We start from the raw sequence: 25,494 nt of genomic DNA, 5'->3' as shown, positions 1-25,494 counted from the left end.
TCCTCAGCTTTCCTATCTGTATTTTTATATATACATATATATACAACACATTTAATATATATTAAATATATAAATAAATATATGAAATATATATAAAATGAATATATGATATATATAAATAAATATATATATTTTTTAAATAGATTGAATATTTCCTCCTATCATATGGCTCTAAAAACCTAACTCTCAGCTCATATACAGGGAACTGATGCCCGAAATAAGCAGCAAGTAATATTAGTTAAAAATACTACCACACTTTTCAATTGTGGTTCATATACCATAGGGTGTTTATCGTTTAAACATGCTGAGTGTCAAGCTTATATCAGGATGTTATCTTTCATTTATAATGCAGAGCTTTGCTAATTGAATTCACAGTAGAGTTTTAATAATGAAAGATGTACAAAACAACTTATAATTAATTTACACATTGAGGTAATGAATGCAAATGCTAGGCCTCATGAACAGAGACACTGACTGCCATTTGCTCTGGACTATCTGTTCAAGGATGTTTGTTTAAAAAACTGCCTTGAAACATAGAGATAATGTCTCTCTCTAGAGCAAAGAGCAAGTGTGTTTCCAGCCTTAGAAGACAGAGACTGATTCTCCATTCACAGCGAGGAGCAGGAAAGCTTACTGTCCAGTATGATGAAGATAATGTCTGCCTTGGGTGCAAAGAACAGGCAGGCTTATGGACCATACAGTAAAGCTGGTGTCCTTTAACTCACAGATCTTCTCATGTAACATTCCTGTGGTATGTGCTGGTTGAACCTGGTCCTATTTATACTGCCCTGTGGAAATTGGGTCCCAGGAACTAGCTCAGTTAATACTGGAATCTCATTTCTCAGAAATAAAATTTCAAAAATGTTCTGATTTTTCAAACATAAGTTCTTTGATTAGAAGAAAAAATCTGAGATTCATTAATAATATTCAGCCATTATGATGTATATGGAATAAATCTATCAACATGTATATTAATTAGCATGGTCTTAATATTTAATTATTTGACCAGTAGTCCTTCACTCCCTTCATCGCCACCATTTTTGCTCTTAGATAATGTGCCAAATTGCTTCCTTACCTCCACAAAATATATTAACATTTTAAGGGCCTTCCCGTGAACATGCTGCAAGCAGTCAGAGATTTCAGATAGAAGGGCACAATTTTTCCTCAGTCAGGAAATAATGCTCCTGGGTTTGCCTGAAGGTTTCCAGACTCTAAGCGGTCATGGTTTTGATGTGTTGTTTAATGTTTGTCTCCTTCCCTAGAGTTCTCTTCTGCCACTCTTCACCAACCCACAGCTATCACTCTTTTATACCAAAAGTCAAAAATAATCTCCCACAAATGATGTCTTTGAATTATACTGTACTACAGGGCATAGCAACACTCTCTGGATTTATTAAATTATGCCAACTCTTTGCTCATTTGCACAGTAACTACTCACATAGACAAACATTTTGATTTAGAAAGTAAAGGCATCATAAATGCACTTTAGGTTTGCAGGTGTAGCTTTGTACCATAAAGCTGGACATAGCATTCTCTGGTCACATAAAGACCTAAGAATTTTAAGGTCTCTAAGTGGTCCCACTAGGTATACTCAAAGAACTTTCCTATTGTCCTCCTAAGATCTTCCTTCAGGCCTGACTTTGATTATCAGCAGCAGCAAACAATGCAGCAGTGTGATAAGTGCTGTAGGTAAGAAAAGGGAGGTAAGATATAATATTGTTCCTAACAGGATTCATAGCCAACCAATGAGAGTATAGGACAATATGCTAGAATATTAGGACATGTATATTATAGGGCTATAAATACAACAGGAAGTTCTATCGTGATGGAAATTATGACCCAGCAAGTAGTAGAGACAAGAAAGAAGTAGAGTAACTCTGAGAGTAAGAAAAATCCAAAGAGTGGAGATGAAACAAGAAGCCAAGATGGCACAGAAAAGGAGCCCAGGATTTCTGATGAGGTGATATGAGTGCAAGTACTAGTTCTGTCTTCATTGGTGAGGATAGGCTACGGTCATGCAGAGGTAACAAATAACTCCCAAATCTCAGTGGTTTAAAACAGAAGTGTTTTGTTTTGATTTTTTCTCTCTCTCATTTCACATTTCAAGACAATCACTAATTGCCTGGGTGTTATACCCATCCTGGCTATTTAGAAACTTGGGATGATTAAGCAACCACTACCTTGAACAGATGTTGTTTGTAATGCTAGAGGAAAAAGAGAATTCAGGAACATTTTATAATTGTAATCAAATATTCAGCCCAGATGCATTCTGTGGCACTTCTCTTAACTCATTGGCCAGAACTAGACACTTAGTCCCATCCAACCACAAAGGGACATAAAATCCTACCTTTCTACCATGTGATCAGAATGTGGGGAGAATAGGAAATATATGGCACACAGGTCAAATTACTACGAAAATTTCTCGTTGTGTATTCTGCATTAAGTTATTTAGTCTCTTGTATTAAGTCCCAAATCCTTTCTCTTAATTTTCTAGGTATGTGACATTAAAAATTACTATACATTTGTGAACTCCAGTTTCCTCATCTATGGAATAACAATAAAACCACTTACTACATAGGAATATTCAATAGTTAAATGACCTAATATATAGAATAAGCGACTAAATTACTACATTTGATGTTCCATAAATGCCTGTTGGATAAACACACAGTTGAAACACATGATCAGCTCCTTCAGACATACTGTGGACTATAATTACAATTTCTAAAATTGGCATGATGGATTTATATGCTATTCACATTTACGACACAAACAAATGTGTTTTCAATCACATTTATGTGTACATATAGTTGTAAATGATATAAATATGTACATATATATTTATATTTATATCTACAACATTTCTATCTAATCTGACAAATAAATCATTTTCACTTTTTGCTCCCCAGAGACGATTCATTTTACAGTTGACACGCAGATATTCGGTAAACATGAGTTCTAAACATATATTTGTTCAAACTCAAAGTACTGACACTTCTCTGGGAAAATGTGGAAAATAGCTAATATATATCAAGATCTATCATATGTATGATTTATTTTATTGCTTACTAGTCAATAAATATATTCAATACAGTGGAGCCTAATCCAAATAAAAAATCTTCTTATCCATTCCCTAAGTCTTACAGAAATATAGATATTTATATTCTTTGCAATTTAAATGAAACTTAAGTTTAAAAAATAACAAATAATAGGAAATTAATCTATGTAATAATATTAAAATAATTTATTTTAAACATTTTATTAAGGATTGCTCTGCTGATTTTACTCTCACAAACAGAACAAATTATACCTAATTAATTATTAATTACAATAAACTATATAATATATTATGTATCAGATATATATATGATTTCAGCCTTATTCTAGTCAGCAGATGGAATCATTCATTCCATATACATTTATTAAGTGTTGACTATGTGCCAAACACAATTCTAGGTGCTATGGTACAGCAAGATGAATAGTAGTTCACATCATAATGGAAGGGAACATCCAATAAACTAATAAATAGGACATTGTGAACTATGACCATGACAAATGGTGAAAATATATTTTAAAAGGGGAGAAAAGAAATGCCTGTGACTGTTCCATTTTTAATTATGGTCTGGGGAGGCTTCACCAATAAGGTTGCATATGAGCCTAACTGGAATGGGAATCAGTGGAAAAAGGATGACAGGGCATTTCTGGGATCCAAATAATGATCGATTCAAATAGAAATAAAGGCCATAATGAGATGAATCTTCGAGGTCTTGGGGAAATAAAGGTACTTCCCTGCGGTTGGGTGGGGATGTTGTTAGTGAGCAGAAAGTACTTGGTGAGGTTTTGGCAGGGACTTGTACAACTCAGGGTACTTCTTTACATGCTTCCATGCACACACTCACGAATGACTTTTATAGCTTAATCTTACCTCTGTCCTAAGTCGTTTGAAAGTTAGGCATTACATTTTGCCTCTCTGCTTTTAAATACCAGTAATCATATATTACCTCTAACTATTTAGAGGTAAGAGCCACAGAGATAGAAAAGATTGGGAGGTAACTTTGATCATTTTGGGTGATTATTAGTGTTTCTCAAATAGGCTTAACTCATAGTGTTGTTTCTTTTCTTTAAAGGTTTACTAAATCTCACAGAAATGCATGATAATTTATCTTCAACGTCCAAATTTAATTCAAAATAGTGTGCTTATAAATGTACACTGACCCATAAAAACCTGTGGTATTATATTTAGCAGGAGAACAATGAAAACAGCATAGCCATGCATTCTGCTGGTCATTTTTCTGCCACGGAGTCAATTAAACCATATCTATTATGATCACGGCACCAGGAAAGAAAGGATTAGAAAGGCATAGTCTCTGACCTCAAGACACATGACTCAGGGTAGACAAACAGCACAGAGTACATATTCACTGCTATGTAACAAAATGAGCCAATATCTTGTATTAATAATATCTTTTGAGAGTGTTCATAAGGGGGTTATTATTTCTATGCTTTGGACTAGGATAAAACTGATTGTTCGTCTATGAGGTAGAGGACACAAATGATAACTGAAAGATAGTGGAACAAGGTCAATTCTCCAGCTGCATTTATCCAGAAACTTACTTTTACATGTGACTAAATTTCAACAATGATTTTTGACACTGAAGTATATTTTCATATTTTACTTATTTTATATTTTCTGGCTATTAAACCTATATTGCATGTTACCCTAGTCAATTAATACATTTAATAAATGTAGGCATTCATAAAATCCCTTAACATTTCTAAAAATCTTTATTTTTCATATATCAAATGAAAAAGGTATATCTTTATAAGATTGTTTTGGAGATTAAATAAAATATTACATTTAAGAGATTACCCTATGGTCTGGCACATAAAACTTCCAGTCAAGTTTAGCGATTTGATGAAAACATTATAAAAGTATGGAAGAATTTCAACAAAAACATGTACGCAATGCATATGGATGCAATGTAAATATATGCATATATATATGCATGTATGTATACAACACAGGTCTGAACTGAATAGGTCCAGTTATACACAATTTTTTAAATTAATACAGTACTGTACTGTCAATGTATTTTTTCTTCCTTATAATTTTTAATAACTTTTTAATACTTTATTGTGAGAACATAGTATATAACACATATACAAAATATGTGTTCATTGACTGTTTATATTATCAGTAAAGCTTCAGTCAACAGTAGGCTATTAATATTTAAGATTTAAGGGTCAAAAGTTATGTGTGGGGCACCTGGGTGGCTCAGTCAGTTAAGCATCTGCCTTCGGATCAGGTCATGATCCCAGGGTTCTGGGACTGAGCCCCACCTTGGCTCTCTGCTCAGCGGGAAGCCTGCTTCTCCCTCTGCCTGATACTCCCCCTGCTTGTGTTTCTCTCTCTCTCTCTCTGTCAAATAAATAAATAAAATCTTTTAAAAAAAAGTTATGTGTGGATTTTCAACTATGCAGGGGCCAGCATCCCTAACACCAATGCTGTTCACGGGTCAACTGTACTTATATTTATTTCAAGGTGGTTTTTTTTGTTTTTTTAAGACAAGTAACATAAGAAATTTTAAAATATATATTTTCCCCATAATTAGCATGTCAGCTTTTGTCTTATTTTCTACTATGAAAATCAAAATGTATTATAAACTTTTAATTTGATTGAATAAAAAGTTACTTTAGTATTAAAAAGTTGCTCTATTATTAAAATAAAGCTTCATTAATGTAAGTACATAATCTATAGTATGCCTAAATGTCAATTTATTTTATACTTGAAAATATTTATCATAAGGAAGTATTTCCCCAATATTAAAGAACTTAAAATTATGATTTTTTATGAAATTAAAATGTCTAATGATTTCTATAAATACTAATTCTTTGCCAACCTATATATCTCCAGATGGAATAGACATCTTTCTTTGTTTGCTTTATTGCAAATTAAAGAAACATAACACTTAATGTTTTAGTCTAAAAAGTTCTGAACTTAATACAGGAATAAAGAAACTATCTAGTCTACCTAGTTGATTAGGTCTTAACATATTTACTTATTTTTGTGTCTATCTATGACTTAATGTAAATTATAATGATTTTTTTCAATGAGCCACCTCTATACTTTGTCAAGAAATATTTAACTCCCCAAATTATAAATTTCCAAATTACTACCATTTCATATTTTAAAATGTGCACTTTTATATGAAAATTATATTCTGGAGGCATATACTGAAATAAGTGCCCCTAAGTGAATAATAAAGCAGACACCTAGTAGTTCAGTTCATAATTGCTAGGCACTGTGAGCAAATTCAGAATGCTGACTGTACCTTGTGTCGCAATCTTCTCAGAGGTTGGTAGGACTGAAGGCCATATCCTTCTTCTTTGGTTGGCCTTCCTTCTGACTCCAGAAAAATGAATCCGAGAACCAAAACAGCTGACCAGTACTTAAACATTCTTATTGCTTTTCACCTGTGAAAATTAGCATTGCAAGTAATCAGAAAATCCATTATATATTGGAAAAAAATCATCAAGAAATATTCATTAGTGCATGGAAATCTCCACAGATCTAATAAAAACTTGTGGGCAATTGCCAACTGAATCCATAATAGGTACACATCTCCAAAAAAAGATTATGATCCCTTTGATTATAACAAACACTGTTTTTTTCACTCATACAGCCTTACACATTAAATACACAGAGATATAAATGCCAATCAAAATGTACTGAGGAGAATTAATTAAAATAAAGTTGAAAGAAAATGAAAAAAAAAAAACAAACTTTAAACCATGGCTAATTTTCTAAGCACACATAGAGAGTACAATTATCAACATACTTATAAATCTTGAACTCCTCTTTGAGTACATTTGATGAATAACACCTAATAAAACTATAGCTATTATAATTCACTGGTGAGAGTTTGATAAGGTAGTCTTCTATGGTAGGCACTTAATAAACTGAGGTACCAAAAAATTATGCAGAGGGTTATACCGAGTTATGAATGCATTTTCCCAATACTATCTAAAAGAATATTTTCTAGAAAATTTCTAAACAAGTGCTTTAAACTAAAAGCCATATGAGTCTGTCCACTGCTCTGTGTCTTTGAATATGCCAGAGAAGTTGTAAAATGGCATAAATTTATTATCATATAAAATCTCAACCCTCTTGCAAAAAAAGAAATCTATGCTTGGATTAAACTATATCTCACTTTATCATTTTCACCAGCATATCTTTGCCCCTATTGTAACAATAGAGGAGATCTTTCTCCCCCCGTCTACTCTGTTCTATACATCTGACTTCTTGAGAAACTTAACCAATTAATTAACCCTGCTAGTTATTGTTGTCTGAACTTCCCCACTCAGTTATTAACTTCCATCTTTAAAGATGCTCAAATCACCCAGGTTTAAGATAATTTCTCTCCTCCACTTCCTGAATTTTCTGAAAGAGTTGTGTATCTCATTCTAGCTAATTTCTGAGCCTAGTTCACAAAACCATGTTTCTACTTCTACCACTCTATCAAAGTAACATTTCTTTGTTTCAAGAAGTTTAGTTGGTGTTTAAGACACCCCTCTCTTCCATTTCTCTAGAATTTATGAAAACGTCTCAGTCCTTTTGTGGGTTCATCCCACTCCTTTGCTTTACCATTAAATATTATAGTTTATAAAATCTCATTCTTAGCCACTTACCTACTCTCTCCATCCAGCCAGACATTCAACGTCATCTATGGTTTTAATTACAGCTACCTCCTGATTTTCCCCAAAAGTTCACATTAAACCACTTTGCTTTTACGGAACACCTACACTAGTACCTCTTTTCACCATCCCAAAGAAATCTGAAAAGGATTTTTGGTTTCACAAAAAGGTGAGAAGAGAAAACAGAGTTCTGCATTTGTTTTGCCATCAGCCCAGAAGCAGCATGCCTCAGAGGCATGGAGTAGAGAGTGTGGCCCTGCCAAGCTCCTTCCCAGGGAACTACACTCAGCATCTCAGCACCAAGGCACCAGGGCTTTGAACTGTGTCTGTAAGCATCTGTGCTTTATCTTGATTTATTTTTGTGCAACTGTTAGCAAGACGTGTCCTAAGGTATCAGAAAAGCCTAAGAGGAGTTATTTTGGGGGTCTGAGGACACTCAACAATTTTTCCGTATAAATTAATGGTAATCGCTTCTTCGTTTTATGCTCTTCTTGGCTTATGAAAGGTTTCATAGGAATGCTGTATTTTTGGATAGCAGGGGGAACCTTTATATCATTGCTTCGCATCTGATCTCCAGATTAGCTTAGTTAACAGCTCCACATGTATATTTCAAAAACAACTCATGGTATACAAACCCCACATAAAGTCACACTTTCCCAAATTTTCATTCACCCATTTAGTCAAGCCAGAAATGGAGACATCTTTGTCTCCCTTACCTTTCATATTAAACCTATCCCTGAGTTCTGTTAGTTCTACTTTCAAAATGTGTATCTCCTAAAATTGGTTTCTTTCCAGTCTCCAGTCACAACCCTAGTTCAAGCTATCAGCATCACATCTCCCCTAAACTGCCCCAAGCATATCCTTACTGGCCATCCCCATTCATGCACATGCCCCTTGAATCATTCCCTGTGCAATAGCCTGTGTGATCATGTGAAATGCAAAAATCATGATGTCATTGCCCTTGTTAATAACTTTAGGATATACTCATTTACCCTTAAGATAAAAGCCAAAATCCCTGACCTATCCTGCAAGTGCCCACAGAGTCTGGGCTCTGCATGTTTTTTCTCTTCCTCTAAAGAACTGCTCTCCAGCCACACTGACCTTCATTTGGTTTTCTGAACTTGGTCCATTCCCACTATGAGACTTTTGTACACTATTTCCTCCACTTGAAATGTACCTTTCCCCATCGCCATTTATTGCCCAAAGACCTTCACGCATCAAACATATCCCTTAAGAATCTTTCCCCATAACACCAAGCCTGAGTTACATTTCTTAGTTACTCATGCTCCTAGATCTGTTTTCCTTAAATTCAGAGCAACCATTTGTAATTCTACATCATTAATATGATTATTTGAATAATGTTGACCTTCCTCACTACATTATATATCTCTCTTCTCTTTCAAACTTCATGAATACAAGGATCTGGTTTTGTGGGGGTATTTTTTCAGCATTGTATCATCTGAGCCTAGAAAATTGTCTGGTACCTTTTAGACATTCAATAAATGAATGCATACATGAATGTCATCCTGCATTCAAGAGTAAAAAAAAAAAAAAAAAAAAGATTGTGTTTTCTTGCATTCTGATAATATTGAATGCAATTCCTATTTCACTACCACTATAAAACATCTGAAAACTAAACCAGAAAACTAAATAATTTCATTTGCAATCCATCCCTTTGCTGTCATTTTGATGTATAGTCTAATACTTCTCTCAGAGGTAAATATTTGTTTATAAGACAACTGGATGGAATATTTTAAATTTGAGAGAGCCCAAGAATAAAGCAAACAGGACCAACCCAGCTGAAGGGATATTTTCTAAGGGTTCTGAATACTATGTTCCTTCAGTTGTCAAACAGGAGAAAAAAGAAAGAGGCATGGCAAAAACCTTGTCTCATTATGACAGGGTAAATGTTGGGTCATAAATTTCTTAAACTACCCATTTAAGGGTTTTTCTTTTTCTCCCTCTCCCTCTCTCTTTTTCTCTCACACACACACTCACACTCACACACACATATATTCCACACAGCTACAGATATTTCATACAGATTAAATGAACAATTAATTTTAATAGGTGACCAAAATCTCACAAATCTTGGGTGAGAAAACTTCCACACATCGATAATTATTTTTTTAAATTTTTTAAAGGTTTTATTTATTTATTTGACAGAGAGAGACACAGCGAGAGAGAGAACACAAGCAGAGGAATGGGAGAGGGAGAAGTAGGCTTCCCGTGGAGCAGGGAGCCGGATGCGGGACTCCATCCCAGGACCCCGGGATTATGACCTGACCCGAAGGCAGACGCTTAATGACTGAGCCACCAAGGTGCCTCCACACATTGATAATTAGATCAATAATCTCCTGAAATATTTTCTCTGTCAAAGGCAACAGGCTACTGTTGAATCTCAGATCTGTACCTCTGAAACAAATAATGCAATATATGTTAAGAAAAAAAAAAAGAAGAAGATAGCAGGAGGGGAAGAATGAAGGGGGGGAATCAGAGGGGTAGACGAACCATGAGAGACGATGGACTCTGAAAAACAAACTGAGGGTTCTAGAGGGGAGGGTGGTGGAGGGGATGGATTAGCCTGGTGATGGGTATTGAGGAGGGCATGTTCTGCATGGAGCACTGGGTGTTATGCACAAACAATGAATCATGGAACACTACATCAGAAACTAATGATGAAATGTATGGGGATTAACATAACAATAAAAAAAAATTTTAAAAAGGCAATAGGCTAGGAATGTCTGCTTTAAGAAATTTCACTAAGAGTTGGTAACAACAAATGTTGGTAACAAGAAACAAACAACAAACATCAACATGCAAAGCTTCAATGCATTATATACAACTTATTTATACAATTTTAATCTACTTCTCATATTATTAACCATGTTTTTTATTGATAGTTCTATAATTTTCAAGTCTAAAATTTCTTATTAATACAAAGTTATACAAAAATTTAAAATATAAAAATAAAAATATAAACGTCTTATCTTAGCAAAAGCTATCAGACAACTGGAGTGATTTATTTGGTGTCACAGATAAAATGAAACAACTGATATTAAACGTCGGAAGGGCGCTGGGTGGCTCAGTCGTTAAGCGTCTGCCTTCTGCTCAGGTCATGATCCCAGGGTCCTGGGATCGAGCCCCGCATCGGGCTTTCTGCTCAGCGGAGAGCCTGCTTCTCCCTCTCCCACTCTCCCTGCTTATGTTCCCTCTCTCGCTGTCTCTCTCTGTCAAATAAATAAACAAAATCTTTAAAAAAAATAAAATAAAAGTCAGATATCGGGGCACCTGAGTGGCTTGGTTGGTTGAGCGTCCAATTCTTGGTTTCAGCTCAGGTCATGATCTCAGGGTGATGAGACTGAGCCCTGAGTCAGGCTCTGCGCTAGGTGCAGACTCTGCTTGAGATTCTCTGTTTCTCCCTCTCCCTCTGCCCCTCCCCCTACTCTCCCTCTCAAATAAATAAATAAATAAAATACTTTTTTAAAAAGGTCAGATACTTTTTTTTTCCCCCTTTGGGGAACTCTGATTTCTTTCTTTCTTTTTTTTTTTAAGATTTTTTATTTATTTGAGAGAGAGGGAATGAGAGACAGAGAACATGAGAGCGAGGAGGGTCAGAGTGAGAAGCAGACTCCCCACTGAGCAATAGGGGAGGGGGCCCGATGTGGGACTCGATCCTGGGACTCCAGGATCATGACCTGAGCCGAAGGCAGTCGCTTAACCAACTGAGCCACCCAGGTGCCCCGGAACTCTGATTTCTATTGCAGATAGGCATTGAGCTCAGCAGTAAGTGTTAGGACAAAAGACAAAGACCAGTTTCTGCATTTATCTTCTGTGAATGGCTACTTTGCAAGATTTTCTCCATTAAGATATTACTAAGAAAAATAATTGAATCCAATTATACAGCTATCAATTAGCAACCTAAATAAAAAGATACACTTCTTGATGGATGCTCAGAAAATAATTATCATTCTTATTTCTCTTCAGCTACAGGATCCAAAAATGTCATTATGTCATTATTATGTCTTTAAAAGTTCACTCATCTACAAAAGGTGCTCTGGAAATTGTAAATCAGTAGTAATTGATCCCATGATATACTGACTCATGATCTCACTTTCTCAGTACTGTAACCTCTGACAACCTGTTAGGTTTTCATAATTAATTGGCAGTTGGTTGATAGCTCAGTAAGAACACTGAAAAGCATGTGACTAAAACAAACCAGCTGGAACAGATGGTGCAATAATGATCCTATGACTTTTCCTTGCAACCTCAACACTTACATGGAAGCAACAGAAAACAACCTCATTATTAACTTAGAGAAAACAAAATGTTTACAAATCTAAAAAGTATCTGCTTAACATTAGATTTAACAAAGTTAAACTTGAAAGTGGTAAGGGGGATGGAGAGCGGTTTCTCTTGTTCAAAAAATAATATTTTTCTTTGAATCAAGCTATTTTATTCACCATATGGCGTAACATGCTGTGCTGCTCATGGTGGTAGGATTTAGAGTAGTTACATGATTTAGTAGATTCAAATTTCAGGGATTTTGATTTGTTTACACATTCTCTAGAATCTCACCTCACCTGGGAAAACAAACTAAGAGTGCTAAAGTATTGCCTTAGGAACAAAATATAGCATTTGAGACGGGGAAGGAAACTGTGGTATCGTGCTTATGAATGAAAAGAATGTCAAGGTGAGGCAAATCCCCAACATCATCAAATGTTGCAGAGAAGTCGAATATCTGAGGGTTTCACCTGGAGTACCCTCACTGCCTCTCGCTCTAGCCTAGAAAACTACTCTAGGTCTTCCGAGATAGCTCCAGTCCCTTCCTTTGTGAAATCTTCCCTGTCAATTTCACATGGACTTGGCTGCTCTCTGCTGCAATTTTTACATATCTCCCTTAAATGTCTTTTCACCTTGCACTGTTGATTACTGATTTAAGAAGGGTAACATCCTTATATACATATAGAAGAAGGTACATTAATAGATAGGACCAGTTCTATCACAATCTCAGAGTTTCTTAACTTCCACAGACCTTTGTTCTCTTCTGTAATAGGGAAGTGGCCTAAATGATTACTAGTGCCTTTTTCCTTTTTGGTATTCTATAATTCTATGAGACAGAGAAACTGATGTCTAACCTACCCTATGTCATACTGTATAACCTAAGCAAAATCAATTGCATTACTTGGGCCTCATCTGTAAGAAGGGATTTATGACCCTATATAGTCTAGCATCTGTACCAGATTATTCGTTCTGAGTAGATTTATTGATCTGGATAAGGATATGGGGAAGAACAGGTTTGAGGGAGAAAACTATTGTTTTTTGTTTGTTTGTTTGTTTGTTTGTTTTTGAGAAACCTTTTGGTAGTCCTACTGGAGATGTTAAATAGGCATTGGATATAAGAACCTGAAGTTCAACAAAGAGGTATGGGCTAGATAGCATTTTTAGGTCATCTAATTTAGGTATGAGATGGGAAGAGGTTTGAGAGGAGAAGAGGTCCAAAAACTAAGCCCTCAGGCAGGGTTAGTCAAAATAGAGGTTTGGGACACCTGGGTGGTTCAGTGGGTTAAGTGTCTGCCTTCAGCCCAGGTCATGATCCCAGGGTCCTGGAATCAAGCCTGCTTTTCCCTCTCCCTCTGCCTGTAGCTCTCCCTGCTTGAGCTCTCTCTGTCAAATAAATAAATAATTAAAAAAAAAGAGGATTAAATGCTGCTAGGAGGTAGAGAAAATGAAAATAGTGAGGTTTTAATTTTGGTGAAAAAGATGCATGGAAATTTTCAATGAAATGGAATGACTGGAAACCAATAGCTCTTATCATCTGGCATGCTATATTTTTACTGGTTTGTTTATTCTCCATTTCCAACCAGAATGTTAGCTCTATAAAGAGAGTACTTTGTTAATTACCTGTGTGAATTAGAGCAGTACCTGGCATACAGCATGAGCTCAATAAATATTTTTAGATAGATAAATGAATGAATAAATTAATGGTGATAAGTAATTAATTTAAAATAGTAGGTATACATTAAGGGATTCTTAATATTCTTCATGTAATTGAAAATATTCATTAAAACTGACTATGAAATCAACCTAGAATTCAAGTTGCTGTTATTACAAAAAGCTTTTCTTTTACACCTGATCAAAACCAAGTTTCCAGTGGGAAGTTCCTGTGGAAAAACCTCCCTTGTCAAGGACTTACAGTCTTTTCATTCCCTTAGCTCAACTGAAATTGGAAAGACCTGAGAGACTAAAAGAAGTAAAAGAACTTCAGGCAAATCTGTCACAGTAACTGTTTTTATCTTTTGACCCACTTTAGCTTCATACCTACTACTTTGAACTCTGTGCTTGAGTTCTAATTTAATATTTCTCTTAGGAAAAATTTTTCCAAAGAATCTACTTTCATTATGGGCAATGGATTCTCCCTATCACAGAAGTAGATTCTTTCCATCTATCAGTTGATTATCCTTATTAGAGCAATGGATTCTCCTAGTCATTATCCCATCTTCCAATGTTCATTCTCATAAGCATAATTAAAAACAATACGAAAACAGCTAAGAGTCACTGCCTTCATGTTGTAGGACTATTACTGGAGAGCGGCAAAGGAAAAACAGATCATGCATATCCTACTAAACATATTAGGATGGTATCTTATAGTACTTAATTATCCAAAAATATTTTTCTGATAGGTATTATTGCTTATATTGAACTAAATATAAAGAAAGAGAAACTTATCAGGATAAAGTGTCCAAGTTCAGAAAGCTGGTCGTTGTCAAAACTCATGTCTGAATCCAAGGCTGACTCCACTCAAATCTGACCCTTGGTTCTGTCATATAATTCTACTTTTAATACACACATAATGACGCAGATATAGAAAAAAAGCCTGCACAAGTAGTAGCCATTCACAGCAAACAACTACTTACTCAGACTGAATACTACTGGAAGAGAGAATCTTTCGCTTACGTTCACTTGGGATCCATGTAAATGCAGATACAGCAGACAAAGGCAGTGATCATGAGAGAGCAATAGCTATGTGACTTTTATGTCCATATTGCGTGGGTGAGTGTCTTTCAATTCTATATGGACACACACATAAACATGGAAACTTCTTTAGTTCTTAATCCTGTCTTATCGGTTCATATTGTGAAAGAGGCCAAAACTCTTAAATGTAATACTTTGTTGAAAAGATTATAGCATGTGCAGTTTTTTTTGTTAACATTTGAGATAAGAATAGAATTATAATTGTTAAATAATAAGGATTATGGCCATTAAATTAATTTAACTTTCAAAGGAGGAGGAACTTTTATGTCAATGACATCTGAGTCATTAATTTGGATGAACAAAACTGTCCAGATTCTAACCAATTATACCTTTCAATAGCCAGCTTAATTTGAAAAAGAAAGAAGCTAAATATAGGTAAAATATATTCATTGGCATTTTGGAAGGACTGCAGTGTAAAATGTATAATAATTTAAGCTTGCATTAGGAGAAAGTATTCATGCTGAATTCCACTTAATTAAAAAAAAAAAAAAAAGATGTGTGTACTCTGCTTTAAACAAATGAAAATCCCCCATCATGAAAAGCATGTTGGGTGGTAAATATTTGTTTTCCAAAACCATCTTTGCTTTACAAAACTATTTATGCTGCAGTTCTATTAACTCCTCTGGTGTACTAAAACATTTTTAAAGTAAAAATTTTAACTACCACATAGAATACAAGATAATAGAACTGAAAATTATATTAGAGACCTAGTGTAACCCCTTCTTTTTATATGGGAAGAATATGATAAGCAGCAATAAGAACAGGTGTGTCCATGATGAAGGTAGTCATGGGCCTGGAATGTCACTGTCATGATTCCAAATATAGTATTTTTTCTTTTAAATGCTACATCTGATTAGAATCCATTCACTATAGAAAGGACACACGTGTAGAAATACTTTCAGCATCTAAGGCACTGTTTAGAAGCCACATCTCTTTGAACCCCAACAACTTTGTATTTACTACTCCCTAGAGTTTCCAAAAGCCAACAGAAAGGACATCAGCATCACCATCTCTATTGAATCATACTGCTTAAATAGAATTTTCAGAATTGTTTTTGTTTTGTACATTTGTTTTTTCACAACGATCTTCGCTGGGAAGATAGTAATATATAACTATGGTTAAAGTTATATATAGATGGTTACAGCAGTGCTTACATAATTATAGTTATACAGTAGTTTTATATATATTTATTATATATAAATATGTACTTGTATATAAATAAATAATTTTTATGAGTATATATAAAATTTGTGAGACATATAGTTATATAACTTTATAGATGTTTATAGTTTTATATGAATGATTATATACCATACAGGATATGTACTTATTTATTTATTTTTATTTATTTATTTTTTTAAGATTTTATTTGACAGAGAGACACAGTGAGAGAGGGAACACAAGCAGGGGGAGTGGGAGAAGGAGAAGCAGGCTCTCCGCTGAGCAGAAAGCCCGATGCAGGGCTCAATCCCAGGACCCCAGCCACCCAGGCGCCCCAGGATATGTATTTTTTAAAGCGTGTTTGACAACTGTGGAACAGAATGAAACTTTGGGTCTAGCTGACTTAACCAAGGAATTTTATTAAATTATAGAACCTTACAAGAGCCTGGACTTCAAATTGTAAGTACTGGCGCCTCAAACGGAGGCAGAAAAACAAGACGACATACAGTGACCCATGACTCATATTCAATCTCCCAAAAAAAGGTCCCCAGACTTGACTTTATAATACTTTCATGATTTGATAGTAAAAAAGTATATTATGTATAGGCTGAAATTAAATTAATTCCATATGTCTGTTTTTCTGATCACCTTCAATAGACGCTTTTAAAAAATAAATTCTGCAATTATTTGTATAGTTTATCAGATCATCTGCTGTCAGTTTCTTCTTCAAAATGAATAGATTGAAGTTATCTTAAAATGAATTTGATACTAATATTCTGGATTATATATGTTGGTATGTACTTGTAAAAGGGCAGCAATCCCCCACCTTGCTGAAAGCTGCAGTCTGTAACTTAGTGCAGGATGACTGGTTAAAAGCATGTAGTAATATGACCAACATAGTGTGATATATCTTAGTATGCTGCACTTAGCTTTTCTGGACCGTAAGCCCACCTGGCTTATGTGTGAAAAGGTCAAAAAAGAAGCAACTGCAACATTGTTCCTATATCTTTGTATGCAATTTATTTGACATGTTGAATTTCTGACTTTTAGCCCAGTTTCACAGAAATCTGACATCAAACAGGCACTTTGCTTCTGGTGGTTGGTAACCTGAAAACATTCATTTCTAAAAACTGTACCAAAAGTATTTTTAATGCTAAGCGGCAGCATGCTATAGCAGAAAGAACAATAGCTAAAGTCAAAAGAAATGGAATCTACCTGTGGCTGTGTTCCTAAGCTGATTTTCTTAACACTTGCACTCCAAGTCTCAACCCACTGTAATTCAGCTTCTACCAAACGGATCCACTGAAACTGCTCTCACCCACGAAAGTGACCACGTTACTTGACCTCTCCTCCCTCTAGCTTCACTCACACAAAATTCTCATGATTGCCCTTCACTTGCCTAGCCATCCTCCTGAAGTCTCTTTCCCCACTCTCCTCCACTCATCTGCTCTCTCTTACCTGATATCCCACAGGTTTCGTATGTTAAATTTAAAAAAGAAAAAAAAAAAACATTAATCACAATGATAAAGTTCATTTTTTCTTTGTCCTTTAATTTGTATTCTCAAGAAAAATTTAAGGAACAACATCTGCATGTTGTGGCAATATAAACAGAGAGTTATAAATAATTCCCTCATTCTTTTCAAAGTAGGTACCAACTGGAAGTAATCATGGAAACTAAAACTAACCAATCACATTGATCATTCTTCGTTTTGTTTTGTTTTTTCTCCTAAACACTCTGGATGTATGTAACTTTATTGCACGTTGCAAAATGTGATCTGACGATTAGCAATTTCATGTTACATTTAGTGTGAAAGTCCTATTATCTTAGTTTGTATCTAAGTTGTAGTAAGTTTGCCTGACATAATATGAAAAACAATGTTTTAAAGTTTAAAAATAATAATATCTTATATGACCTTGAGGATATTGCCCTAGTTCAAGAGAAGAGAAAATCATTATAGGCTCTGTCTTCTGAATTCATTGCCTTCCACCTTGATGAGCACTTAAAATGTAAATTAAGGAAGAATGCAGCTCTTAGGATTGACTCTGTCTAAAATCCCAAAGGTACTATGTTACAGATTTTATTTGCTATTTAAAAAAATCATTGCAATTTTGTCAATGTCAGATTTTAAATTCAACCTATTCCATACGAAGGTTTCTGGCAGCCTGTGTTCTTTAAATCGGGGACTACATTTATTGTATAGGAAAAAAAATCTGTCACAGTTTAACAATGAAGTACTGCACAGGGAACAACTTAATTTCTCCTGTATTTAAAACTGAAATGCCATGGGGAAACTTGCCCATTCATTCAGGTCAGCTGAGTCTCAGAGGTATTCTACTTCATATTCAGAAAAGTATGGGAAAAGTCCAAGGATGGAGTCCACAGTTAGCAGAAGTCATGGGGACCCAGAATATTTTCCAGAACAACCTAATGCCTCCCCAGAAGGAGAGATCTGGGCCACAATGGTGTGGAAGGGAAAGAGGGAAAATAGGTTAATGTGACCTAGTTCTGCCATGAGGATTTTCACAAAGTTTCTCAAAATCAAAACCTATATACTTTCATGAAAAATAGAGAAAGCAGTGAGTAAACCAAGCATAAAGGTTAATTTCAGCTAAGTCAACTGAAGATGAGCACATCACCAGTGATTGGAACTGAAGCAGAGAAGAGTAGTTGAAACTTTCCAAGAAATTCCTAACAGGAATTAACAGAAGCTGTACTAGCTAGTTATGTGGCCAATGGTGGCTGGGGATTAAAACCCAAGTCATGAGCAAACACGCAGCAAAAGTTGAGTTAGTTCTAAGTGACATAAGAGAACCTGCATTTTATTTTATACCACTGTTTCAAATTTGAAAAATAAACTACAGGTAAATGGTTAGATTTAAGAAAAAAACTTAATAGGTTTGGAAATAAAACTGAAGAAAGATGAAAAACAAAGAGCAGTAACATAATGTTTTATGATTAATAGTAAAAAGTGCTTATTGGATATTTATGGTGCTCCAGGCCAAGTATACTATGTGCTTTTACGTTCTTGGTAACAATCTATCAAGACAAAATCCATTAATTTAGGTAGACTGGACATGTGAATCCAGGCAATATATCCTTATCAACATTTTGAAGCAAATGTTTTGAGAAGAAAATAAAGGCAAGGCACAGGTACAAGTTTGATTTCTGAGAATTTCACATATGAGATTTTTGGGGATGTCTCCTTCTAATTAGATTTAGGGGCAAATACATGGAATTTACCTATATAGAATTGGAGCTAACTTGCAACGCCATCTGGACACTATCTCTAGTCTAAAAGCAGGTAACAACATTTAGTAGCAACATCCAAACCTCAGAAGGCCTGCTTCAGGACACTTGTAATTCCGCAAAAATCCTGTAACCCTGACAACCAATTTTTTTTTTTTTTTTTTTTTTTTTTAGCAACTTTGGTTCTCCCAATTTTTCTTTTCCGGGCAATGAATATAAAACTCCCAACAGAACTGGCTGGGCTCAAGATTGCCAGTAAAATTTATCTCCTTTCCTCTGTTCTCATGGAATTAGAACCAGAAATGACCATAATGATGCCTTGCTGCTGGAGGCTGAGAAAAAATGCCTCTCAAGCTTCTTTAATATTGCAAAATGGCTCCTTGAACACCCGGGGAGCAGCCAAGAAAATACTGAGTGGTAGCTGGAAAATCTATCAAAACTTCCCTCAAGCACACTTAAATGCTTCTTTTATTTCATTACTTTTCTTGAAAGAGCAAGCTACAAGCTTGACTCAGCCCACTTACTGTCCTATAGTAAACACAAAAATAGCTGAGGCCAACCCCTAGGGGGCCTAATTGCCTATAAAACTGAAAGGGAAACTAACGGGACATCGCTCCCCCTCAACTTTGACTTCTGAACAATTTCTTATTGTTTTAAATAAATTTTCAATTATATTTTCTATTTTTACTTTTACTTTTAATTATTATATATATAATTTCTAATTTTAATGTATGATTTATTGTTTAATGGTTTATAATAAAACTAATATTTAAGAAGAAAACCTCCCTTTCATAAAAATATTCTCATACATATATTTTCATGTGAAGTTTTTCACTCAGTTTTTTCATTGATCTGGAATTAATTTGGGGCCTATGGGGACTAGATTTTATTTTATTTTTCTTGTATTTTCTTGTACTTTATTTTTTTAATTTTTTTGTATTTTAATTTTATTTTTACCTTTACTTGTATTCTACTCAACTAAAGTGTTTTTTTTTTTGTTTTTTTTTTTTTAAGATTTTATTTATTTATTTGACAGAGCACAAGCAGGGGAAGTGGCAGGCTCACCGCAGAGCAGGGGGAGCCTGATGTGGGCCTCGATCCCAGGACCCGGGGATCATGACCTGAGCCAAAGGCAGTCGCTTAACCAACTGAGCCACCCAGGTGCCCTCAACTAAAGTTTTTTTAAGAAGTTTATCTGGTTTATAACTCTGTCTTGGTTAAAGGTTGGGTTTCCCTGTATTGTGGTTATGTTTTTAAATTCTCCATTTGATTCCATTAACCGATCTATTCCTATGCAGATAGCACAGACTTTAATTACTAGAGTCTGATAACAGTTCTTGATATACAGTAAGGAAAACCCTTGGTTCTTTTCCATATCCATTTTTAAATGAGCATACACATTTCTTCATCAGAGCTCGTTGTGATTCATATTTAAATGTGCATTTACCTCTAGCCTGTCCGTGCGATTCACTTTAGGTATTTACTTTCTAAGCAGCACATGACCTTTTTGTTAACCATTATGAAAATCTGTCCTTAGTAGGTGAATATAATAGTTTTATATTTATTAAGATTGTTGATAAATTTTAACATTTCTACAATTAGGTTTTTATTTCATTATGTGTGTGTTGTTATTTTTTAACCATTGTATATCTTTGATTACTTTTTTTTTCATACTTTCTATTGGACTGAGTGTATTTTCAATACACCCCCTTCTTTCTCACTTTATTTAGAAGCTGAAGATGGATTTTTCCTGTCTAAAATATTCAATATAACTTTTATCGGAACAGCAAAAAATCTTAAGCTTTCAACATGTTTCCAAAATACAAGACGTTATATGAAATTAGTGATAATAATAGCTTCACCTTTAAGACAATCAGATACTAGATTATGCTTAACGTCAACAGTTAAGCTTCTGCATTTGCCATTTTTTCCTTGCACACCATACATTTCTACGGGTTTACTTGTATGTTGAGGTAAGCCTTTCTAACATATTTCAGTGTGTGTCAATAAGAGGCAAACTGTCTTGTTCTTTGTGTCTTAAAATATTGTCTTGCTCTTAATATTAAATCATATTTGAGATATTTTAGATTTCAGGCTTATATTAATTTAATGTGAAGGCTTCTGTTAATCTAATTGCCATTCCTTTGTAGGGAATGTGTTCTTTTTTTCCTTGGTAGCTTTTAACACCTTCCTTTCCTTGGTAGCTTTTAACACCAATAAATTAAAATTTATTGTTAAATTTATTTATTTTTAGCACTTTATTCTTGATAAATTTCTCAGTAGTATTCTACAATTCATCATTTTTTGTTCTTCTGTATAACCTTGTGTGTAACCTCTCCATTTAACTTTTATTTCAATACCTATAGGTATGTTTGCCAAGATTTCAAATTATTTTGTCTTACGTGTTGGGATTAGCACTGGTTGTTATACGCAACTAATGAATCGTTGAACACTACAACAAAAACTTATTATGTACTATATGCTGGCTAAATGAACATAATATAAATAAATAAATAAATAATATATATATATATAAATAAATTGTTATTTTGATTTAATTAACTCTGATTTCATTTTATAATGTCTTATTATTTTGGGATATTATGCTTTCTTTTATCTATTTGATGTTCCTAAATATATGTATTTAAAATTTTTTCCATCCTTTTTCTTAAATCGCTATCTTCTGGAACATAATCACCTTCGTTATGTATTTACTTATTTATTTGTCATGTTGTTGGATGTGTGTGCATGTGTGTGCCTAAGATGAAGTGGATGTTTGGCTGTGTCTCATCCTACCTCCCCAGTCTAGTATTGGCTGCTTTGGGCTTCTTCCATATTACTATGCTGAGAGCAGTGCAGTCAGTCATCAAGCTTGTGGTTAGCTTGCCTGATCAAGAGGGTTTCTTTTTTTTAAAAGCAGCCACCTCCCTCAATGCAAAACTTTAATTTGCAGCACTGACCAGCCTTTTTTCCTCCATCTCAAATCAAAACTAACTCAATCCCTGAATTCAAACAATTTGGTTCCAGCACCTCCCAAGAATGTGCATGGAAAGTTTTTTCCCATTAACCCAAAGAACTAATTCCCCAGGGGACTTTACCGGTTCCCCTATATATCTCTGGCTTTGCCACCAACTCCTTCTGCTTACCCCCAAAGTTATGCCTCTTCAATATCCCCCTTTTTGTTTGAACTACTATTATTATATGCTTTATGCTGAGGAATACCCTCACAAGATAAATAAGGAAATGGGTTTTTGTTTGTTTGTTTGTTTGTTTTTGAGTGTGCCTGAGGCATGCTAAAATGTAATCTATCTGTGGCTACTGGACTTGCAAGGATGGAACCAATATTAACTAATTATTCAGTAAATTAAAAAAAAATTGAGTTGTTAAGAATTCAAAAAAACAAATGGATCTCACAGAAATACCATTTGCAAGTCATTTAATGAGTACATATATCTTGAAACCATTTGTTTTCTAACTTACTTAGATAAATTTAGTAGCATTTTCATTAACTTTTTCATGATAAAATTTAAGTGGAATTTTTTTGCACTATTAAGCTTTTAAAAATACAAATGTAAATCAAAATGCTGATGTATACATACTATAAGGCTACATAACCAGGCCTTCACTGTGAAAATTTGAGAGAGAAAAGAAATGCCAATCTCAATGGAGTCTTATAAATATTAGACAAGAATTGATAGATTATTATTCAATTCATACACTAACAAAAATGCTTGGGTGGAAAAAACTGATGAGAACATTTGAAAATCATGACTCTATTTGATCTACAACCTGGAAATAATTCAAATGATGCAATAAGGAGATTCTTACAAATTTCTTTTTTCAACATAACCCTCTATTTGTATTAATTTTCAAAAACTACAGAGCAAGTAATTAATATGCTAAATTTAATCTAATACCAACATAAATCTAGTCTCATGAAACATGAAATACTAGAATTTTATATTTGAAAGATACATTAGAATTATGTAGTCCAAAGTCATTTCTCACAGATGAGGGAAAAGAGTCAGTATAATGAGCTGGATTCCGATGGTAATTAACTAATTACTTAGTAATATGTCCAGAATATTTCTAGATACACTTATAGGAATATATCTAGACGTAAAATTTCCTACTACCTAGAGTTCTTTATAAGATTTATTGAAGATTCTAATCAAATAACTCCATATGATTGCCCTATATTTTAGAATATGCAAAAAAGAAAGATATCTAGATTAAGAAAACAGAATAATGTTACTGGAATTTACTTTGTTCTGATCTAACAAAGTATTTGGTTATTTATATGCATACTTCTGTAATGGTGTTTGTAAGTTACATATTTTTCTCATTGTAAAAATGATTTTATATACAAGAGATTGGTCACATTTTGGCAGTATGTTACCTCCAAGTTAAATTTAACTGTAATACCTCATTGCTCAAGACTTTATCTATTTTTATGTTTAATTAAATCATTTATTTTGTTCAAATCCACATCTCACATGAAATATAATCCTTTGAATATTATAGTGGTAACTTATTATCATTTGTATTGAAGTTTTAAGAAAATGTCTCCCAGAGAATTCTGTTGGAATTTAATATTTCCAAGTAAATCTCTGCAAGTTTTCATATTCTTTGCAAAAATAATAAAAAAAAATTTTTGATGATACCCTTGATGTTGCATAGCAAATTCTTAATTAAAGCATAGTGATCAACAAACACATAATAATCAAAAATATAAAAAGAATATTATTTACAGTCTGTCACCGAGAAGAGTCTTAAACCAATGCTGTGTGATTGTGAAATTTTTCAAAATTGGCCTCAAACTGTATCACGGCAGGGTTAATAAGAAAGGGCATTTCTCAGCTCCGTGTAAAAAAAACAAAATAAAATGAATACAAAAAGGAAAAAAAAAAAAAACAGTTACCTTGAATTAAATAATTTAATGTAACTTAAATAATACATTTTTGTATAAATATCTCATGCAAGTGCTAAATTTAATTAAATAATAATTTTCCAAATTTTATAGCCTCAGAGATAGTGCTCAATAACATGTCTGCTATGAAGGGCAGAGCTGAAGAGCTTAATCAACCAAAACTATCAATTCCTTTTAGATCTACTCATCACAAGATTTAAAATGTGCTTTTTTTAAGAGGCAACATGCTAGCACTGTAAATATATTTTATGAAGACAATACAGTGAGATTACAAACATGAAGCAATAGAATCCTAAGAACCTAGAGGGACAAGGTCCACACAGGTATTGAACATTTTTTATTTTCTAAAATCACCTTACCATTTGAAACAACAAACTGAAGGTGTTGTAAAATGATTGTATTCTGCTATCCCTGAGCTATTTGACAAAGAGTTTAGGAAAAATCATCAGTGTCCGGTCTTTGAGAAACTTTAACTGTGTATTCGGTTTTCAGGGTCTGTATGGGTTCATTCTTCAAAAGGAAGAATATACCATATCTGTAAGTGTAGCTTTACCTGTACAAAATGTTTCATCATAACTATAAATTCACCCTTCATCAAGTGGATAATAAATAGGTTTGTGGGTATGAAAATTACAGTCTTTTAAAACAAGCTCAATCAAGCCTGAACATTGTAAGCATTTCCTATGCAACTGATTAGGAAAATGCATGAACTAAATTTCCATGATATATGTAAACCAAAGCTAATTATCTTTACAATCGGATTTTTTCAAATGACTGATAGTCTACATTAAATAAGAAAAGCTCCAAGGGAATCTGTTTTTGTTTCCTTCCTAGTTTTCTGTGTTTAAATAAGCTGTGTCAGCTCAAGAAGAACTATAGAAAAAGCCCTCCCAGATACGTCAAGGCCTACATAGTTAAAAAAATATTTTAATAACAATAGCAAACATTTGTTAATTACTTATTGCAGGCTTTATGTTAAGTAGGTTATATATGAACAATTCAATTTTATGTTATAGGAAAACAAAACAAAACAACTTAGACTGATGTGTAGTGATTTGTCCAAGATGACTACACTAATGAAAGATCTATATCCTTGTTACTCATGATAACCAAAAATCAAGCGATTCTAATTATCAATTCACTATGGAACAGGCACTGGCCATATACTTTTAAATCCACCTTACCAATATTTCCATAATATAAATATGGCATGAAGCATTAAATATAGGTAAATAATTGTTCATTGAACATATTTCCCTGCTTATTTATATGTTTTATTCCCTTAGACATACATATTACTCTGTGTTAATATATGCATGTCAATCCTACCATTGTGGTAACTTTAAGCCATGTTTCTCATTACATATATGAATCACATTAAATGGAAAAGGAAACTACTTTTTTTTTTTTAAAGATTTTATTTATT

The 25,494-nt window shown here is 33.9% G+C and overlaps 1 protein-coding gene across 3 annotated transcripts in view; it reads right to left on the bottom strand.

Moving 5' to 3' along the window:
- The window catches only part of FSTL5 (follistatin like 5), a 684,607-nt gene extending 678,149 nt beyond the window's left edge, over positions 1–6,458 (bottom strand). For all 3 annotated transcript variants that reach the window (XM_035022792.1, XM_035022794.1, XM_035022795.1), the window contains exon 1: positions 6,333–6,458. In XM_035022792.1, the coding sequence (XP_034878683.1) occupies positions 6,333–6,458 (126 nt within the window). The remainder of the gene's footprint in view (positions 1–6,332) is intronic.
- Between the last annotated feature and the right edge of the window lie 19,036 nt (positions 6,459–25,494).

The sequence above is a fragment of the Mirounga leonina genome, unplaced genomic scaffold (assembly GCF_011800145.1).
Source record: "Mirounga leonina isolate KUSES-001 unplaced genomic scaffold, KU_Mleo_1.0 Mir_176, whole genome shotgun sequence".
NCBI lineage: Eukaryota > Metazoa > Chordata > Mammalia > Carnivora > Phocidae > Mirounga > Mirounga leonina.
This window is presented reverse-complemented; position numbering and strand designations above follow the sequence as displayed.